Source organism: Carcharodon carcharias, chromosome 4 (genome assembly GCF_017639515.1).
Source record: "Carcharodon carcharias isolate sCarCar2 chromosome 4, sCarCar2.pri, whole genome shotgun sequence".
NCBI lineage: Eukaryota > Metazoa > Chordata > Chondrichthyes > Lamniformes > Lamnidae > Carcharodon > Carcharodon carcharias.
The window spans coordinates 44,391,453-44,398,457 of record NC_054470.1 but is presented as its reverse complement, the minus strand read 5'-3'; the positions used below and the strand labels follow the sequence as shown (position 1 = coordinate 44,398,457).

General features: G+C 41.5%; 1 protein-coding gene across 1 annotated transcript; it reads right to left on the bottom strand.

Moving 5' to 3' along the window:
* Window positions 1-585: 585 nt before the first annotated feature.
* hint1 (histidine triad nucleotide binding protein 1) lies at window positions 586-6,979 on the bottom strand. Its single transcript, XM_041186692.1, has 3 exons — window positions 6,776-6,979; window positions 6,139-6,243; window positions 586-2,805 (listed from the first exon to the last, which is right to left on the bottom strand). Exons 1-3 carry the CDS (start codon window positions 6,884-6,886, stop codon window positions 2,641-2,643), a joined length of 381 nt encoding a protein of 126 aa, XP_041042626.1. The 5' UTR covers window positions 6,887-6,979; the 3' UTR covers window positions 586-2,640.
* Window positions 6,980-7,005: the final 26 nt, after the last annotated feature.

Below are 7,005 nucleotides of genomic sequence, written 5' to 3'. Positions count from 1 at the left end.
CTTCCCATCTCACCCCCAGCTCTGCTTCCACTCTTGACCCCCGCCACACCTGACCACACTCCACTTCCTGCAGCCCCCCCCACCCCCACCCATTCTCTGACATTAGTACAACTGAGAACAGAGTACAGGGCAGATGGAGGAGGCTGCGAACAGACCAGAGGTGGAAGGGGGGTGATGTAGGGGTGGTGTCGGTGTCAGTGTTTTGACATTCTCCCCTGAGCAGGTTCCAAGCCAGCTAGGAGCAGCCCTAAATCAATCTGTGCAAATTGCAGTGTAAGAACAGGGCAATCAGCACAAATCTACATGGCCCCAGCAGAGATAAACCACACTTGCAGGTTCCAGTTTAAGTTGGCTCCCTGGAATTTGCAGTTCTGTTGTGGACCTCAATGGCAGCAAGCTTCTCAGCACTCACCGCAAGACCTGGGGCCATTAAAGTTAAAATATTTTTATTTACACCAGTACTCATTTTATTCCCCATTTAAAAATATTTAAGCAATTTCTCAGAGCTATCATGGAAAAACTGTTTTGAAGGAGATACAAGTTTATTCATGTGAAGGCACAGAATTTCTATTTCAATGCATGAACTCAATGATTATTTTTTATTGTAAACTTGGTTTTCAATTTGGGCATTTGAGCATCAAAGCTAGTCAGAACTCTGTATAGAAGAAATGTAGGCTTAATATCATGGATTTCAGTGACATTACAATTCAATGCACAACAATCAGCTAATTATTTTACTATTATTCACATATGACACATACAGTTGTTGGCACAAATATCTTGGTACTTTATATGGGGAACTTACTTGCTCATGGGATTGTAAATATTAATATATTGCCACAAACCAATTAGGTTTGCCTTGAAGTAATTGCCTATATAAGCAATTTTCCTTGGCCAAGAATTCTCTGGTTGTTTATTTTTAATGAATAAATTATTGTAATGGTAATTAAACACTTGAGCTTGACATATTAATATGCCAGTTAACAACCAGGTGACCTACAGGTCATCTAAGAAAGCTTTACACCCAAGGAGAGATCACCATTGTTGATCATCACAACTGAAGGGTATACATAGATTAATCAACTGCGAACTGTATGGCCTGAGTGAGGAAGCGCTGGCTGCTTCCCAGCCCATCCAAACCAGCTGAGAACAGGAATTAAGGCTAAAAGATGCTTAGGTTTTAAAATTGTTTTTTATGTAAGTTTTCAGCAGGAGCAGGTGGAACACAAAGTTTTCAGCATTGGTTAGGCTTAAAACAAAACTTTAGGCTCTTAAATAACCAAGACGTCTACTTAATTTGCTAGATTGATTCATTAAAATAAATTTTGTTCCTCATTCTTCCCTGGCTACTGGCTTGAAAGGAATGGGGAAGAAAGGTGGGTTTAGGTTGTGTTTTCCACCAACAGGAACAATCAATGGATTCCTTCGTTAAAACAAAATTGCATTTTAATTTTGTAGCTAAGTGCCAAGAACCAAGAGTAGGATTTCAATGTACACTAAAACCACAACTTGTTTGGCAGTGAGACTTGTGTTTTTAAAAGAAAAATAGCCACTAGATAATAGTACGACAGTAGAGGTCAAAAGAATATAGAGGATAGAAAGGAGAGCAGAAATTGAAAATTTAGTCATATAATGAGGGATAGCTTTGAAACTAAATTATTGGTATTCAGCACTGATATTCAGAGAATTCTTTAGTTTTACAGAAATCAATTTCTCATGAATCAAGTTAAAGATCACATTTATCCTCTTCAGGGTAAGTGAGAGCACAATGTTAACATGCTCTCTGTCTTCTCCCCGCTTCATGCAGCTGCAATCCACATCCCTGAATATGATCTTAATCTGGACCATACTGGCAATCTCAATATAAAAGAATTTACTGAGGAGGTTGCACTCCTAAAGACTGTCCAAGTCTCACAAGAGCTTGTTCCTTAGACCCAACACCACCAAGGGGCCCAGCCTCTTGAACACTTAAGCGCCTGCATGGAAGAATATAACAGTCGTGTCCAGTTCTGAACTGGACAGTGATGGGTTAAATAGTATCCTAGGACTTATTGAGAAAAGTTTGACTAGTGGCTAAAGAAAGGTATTTTTATGGCCCTCAGAAAAAGTTACAAGCTTCTGAAAGTGTCAACTTCTTTGTCTTCTGTTGTTGTAAACTGCCTCTTGGCAACACACCAATGTTATATGTATGATGACTTAAGTCATAAACCTCAATATAGGTTCAAACAACACCACATTAGGGTATCGTCAGTCAACTACATACTCATAGGGATCGATTCCCTTTCCCAGACGGGAAAGCCATCAGGAAGTAGCTCCTGACTGTTAACATTGGCCAGTGTGCTGTACATTGCCAGACAGCTGCAGGAATGATCCCTAGCATAAGTAAGTGCTTCAAGGGGAATCTTGGTTGGGGCAGGGAGCCACAAAATTTTCTGCAGAGCATTATCATTTTAATAAGGAGTATTTGCACAGCAAATTCCTTATGAACTAAATTTATTGTGTAACCTTAACAGCAACTGAAACATGAAAAGAAAACAGTGATGGTGTTTTGAGATTGGCACACCATATTCTGCATGCAACATGTTCTTTATTTAGGAGACTTCATAATTTTTTTGAGGTCAAGTAACATTCAAGTAGCAATTAACCTGGTGGCCAAAGCATTTGACGCCCACCACATACGTGGAGGTGAATGTGATAGACAGACTGTCCACCGTCTTGGCCTTCGTTCAGAATGAGCCTGTAGCCATTTGTTAAGCCCAACTTCAATGCACATTTTTTACCAACGATCATCAGGTGTCCAAGAAGCTACAAGGTGTTTGAAACAAAAAAGCACAATTGAATCAGTATATCTCACAACAGAATTATCAAAATAGATTTAGAGTAAAATGCAATGAGTATACAATTATTAGTACCTAATACATATAATGGGATTCAATAATATATCAATGCTAACACAGCCTGGTACTAAGCCACAAAGATGCCAGGTTTGATTGCCCCATTCTGACTGCACTTAACACATCAGGGTGCTACAAATGTTTTCAGAGACCAAGAGGAAATGGGAAGGAATGGGTTTCCAGTTACTGTTGGCCTAAATTCTTTTAAAAGGTATAGGTAGATAACAGAGGCGGGCGGCCCTGATTCAACTGTAATGCTGTCACAGTGGTATAACATCACATAGGAACAATGAGCACCTGGGTAGTGCGACATTGCTGGGCTTATAGATTTGTACTTCAATGAGTCACTGTCTTCAGGAGACAATGGAAAAATTAGAAAAAATACATAAACATGTTTTATCCTAGTAATCTACTACAGGGTTACCCTACAGTTACAGAAACAGTGGGCCTGATTTTAACTCTTCAAGTGAATGGATTTTGAGTGAGTAAAATCTCACCCAAAATCTTAAATCCTTTCAGTGGATCATGTCAATCTAGATATGACAATGACAAAAAAATAAATAGGCTCCTTAAACTTAGTTTATATTCCCTGGAGTTGGGAAGATTGAGGGATGAGTTAACTGGTGTTTAAAATGATAAAGGCACTAACATTTCCAAACTGAAAGGAAAATTTTACATCCAGCTAACTAGCTATACAGGTTCCCTGGTTCCTTTTATTACAAATCACTTCCCCAAACCCATCTTCCCCCCATACCATAAAATGCAAGAAACTCATGGATCTCATTGCCATGAAAATCAGACTGGCTATGCAGCTGCCTCTGCTTGCTACATCCTGCCTTTCTTCTTGGCCCCAAATCCTAATTCCTTCCCACATTACATCATCAGCTTTTATTTATATAGCACCTTGAAGATAGTACCTTTGAAGCTCCTTGGGATATTTCAATCAGCCAAAAATGGTTTAGTTCTAAACCGTCATCTATCCGCAGCTTCACCTCCATCTCGCATACTACCACATTCAAGCTTATCTCAAGTGCTCCTCCCACAATCACCTACTCCCTCAGCTTCTTTCCCTTCCTTGTCCTACTTTAGTTGACATTGTTAAAAGCTCCCTTTTCAAGCACCTTCTATTTTCAAAATTGTCAGCACAGCCCCCTTCTTCAAAAAACCTCAACTTTGAATCTTCCGTCCTCACCACCTACCATCCCATCTCCAAGCTCCGTTCTTTCTTTAGATTGTTCAGCATATTTTTGCCTACCAATTCATAGCAATGTCCCTGTTCAAAAACCAGCATATCAAACTACAACCAGTGTTTTATCTTCCCTCATCCTCATTCCTTAGGGTTGACAGAATCCAATGCTTCTCTTTAGGAGTGCTTGAAGTTTCACTCCGACTAACCTGAATGTAGCCAACAATCTCCATAGCCAATATCCACGCACCCAGAAATCTTCCCTTGAATTACTCCTCTTACTTATCTATATGAAGCCCCTCATTGACATAATCTGCAGACACATGGACACTCAGCTCTACCTCCCCGCATCTCTCAACTCCTCTGTGCTGTCAGACTGCCAGTCCAAAATCAAGTCTTCAAATAATTCTCAATTGCCCCCAGCAAAAATCTCCACTCCCTGTTCACTAATTCTGATCCTATCTCAGCCTTGCCTCCAGCTCTTTGTAACCCCAGCATCCTGTTGAACACTCAGCTGCGTTTCAAGCCTCATCTTCTCCATCACAAAGACCACCTACTTCCAAAACTGCCCAGCTCTAATTTTGATATCTTTATACATTACTTTGTCAACTCCAGACATACCTATTCCAACACCCTCCCTCCCTGCTGAGCTCCTGATTTGGGCCTTGTGGACTGGCTTTGGGGAGTCACGAGGTGAGTTACTCATCACACGATTCCTAGCCTCTGACCCGCTCTTGTAGCCACAGTATTTATATGGCTAGTCTAGTTCAATTTCTGGTCAATGGCAACCCCAGGATGTTGATAGTGGGGATTCAGTAATGGTAATGCCATTGAAGGTCAAGGGGTGATGGTTGGATTCTCTCTTGTTGGAAATGGTCATTGCCTGACACTTCTGTGGCGCAAATGTTATTCACCACTTGTCAGCCCCAGCCTGGATATTGTCCAGGTCTTGCTGGATTTGGATATGGACTGCTTCAGTATCTGAAAAGTCACACGAATGATGCTGAACATTCTGAACAAAAACCCATAAATACAAACTTGTCCAAAAGTCCACTGCATACATCCTATCCCACTCACCCATTATCCCAGCTCTCGCTGTCCTTCACTGGTGCCTGGTACCCCAATTCCTTCAATTTAAAATTTTTAAATTTTTTTTAACATTGGTTCATGGTCCTACCCACCACATCCAGCTCCAGCCCTTATTCTCCCATCAAACTGTCCATTCTGACTTGAAACTTTTCATCTACATTCCTTAGGTCCCACCAGTATCAGCAGAGCCTTCAGCTGCCTGGGTCAGTGTCAGGAGTCCCCTCTATAAACTCCTTACCTACTCCACTTCTTTCCATTTAAAATCATCCTTTATGCCCAAATCTCAACCAAACATATGGGCAACTCTCCTAATCTCCTTTACTCATTTAGCATCAATTTTCCATATACTCCACGAAGCATATACTCTCTTATTGCTTTCCATTTCTCTCCTGGTGTTTACCAGCTCTACCTGTGTCCCCCACCCCCCAAACCAGCTTATAATTCACCTCTTCTGTTTTTACTTAGTTCTGTTGAAGAGTCATACAGACTCGAAACGTTAACAGTTGTTCCTCTGCACAGATGCTGCCAGACCTGCTGAGTTTTTCCAGGTACTTTTATTTTTATCTCTTGAAACATGTTTTGGTTAACTGTGTTTATATAAAGGCAGTTGGTGTCAAACCAAGTAATCTGAAGCAAATATAAACATTGAAACATTCTAGTTTTAATAGACAGTTCAGGCCAAGCCGTGGTCAATTAATGCGCATGTCAAGAGATGGCAACTGCTGAGATCTACCCAATCATGATTTTTTTTAAAAAATATAGTCCATAGCAATAGAACATAGCCTCCTCCCACTCTTTGTTAACTAGGATATGCTCAGAATCCCAGTCAGTCATCTAATAAAAAGATCATCGAATAAAATAATTACACTAAATATGCACTGGTAAAATCTTGCTTGATAAACAAAGTGGAATTACAAACATGAGATTGTAATTTTGATTGTTTGAGCACACTGTAAAAACTCCGCTCACCTCTGCATCAGAGTCTTCTGCTTTAGACAGTTGGGCAATAGGCTTCTTGGGGACCACTAGGAAGTGTGTTGGAGCTTGTGGTTGAATATCATGAAAAGCGATACACTGTGAAAAGAAAATCCATTTATTTCTGATGAAATGCGAACTCGGTTTCTCTCTCCCCAGAGGCTGGATATTCCCAGCATTTTCTGCCTTTATTCCATTCGGTGCACGTTGGTGATAAACTAAACAATCGTTGACATTACAAACCCCTCCACTGAAAACTGTGTCCTCCTAGTTTAATAACGAAAACCCATCCCCTCGCCCGTTTGACATGGTCATGATTGATGACGGTGCAGAATTTAAAGACTGCGCCCCAGTTCAGTTACTCGGAGAATTCCGCAAACCCCGTCCTCCGCCCCAGATCGTTTTGATACAGGAATCGACAGTAACCCCAGGGCTCTGACTCAGCACAATGCAAGGGTTTACCGAGCCAACACAGGCCTTAACACAAACTTGTTAACATCTGAGGCATGTTAATAAATAAATATAAAAAAAACAGAAGCTGGTGCAGGAATAGAGAAAGGAAAGAGATTGAGAAGATTGCTCCCCACCACCTGCAGCCTCAGGTGGTGAGACTCTCACACCCCTGCTCTACCTTATCGTCTTCATACAGGAGGTCGCACGGGATTTCTTTGCGGATGATTTTACCAAAGATGGTGTCGCCCCCAGCTCGAGCATTTTGCGCCTTAGCGGTCTCTGCAGCCATAGCTCCAACTCCCGCCACCGGACACCGGAACGGACCCGGAATTCCCCGCCCACTTCCCAGCTGTCACTCACCAGACATCTCGTCTGATTGGATGAGAGTGAAGGGGGGCGGGGGCAGGG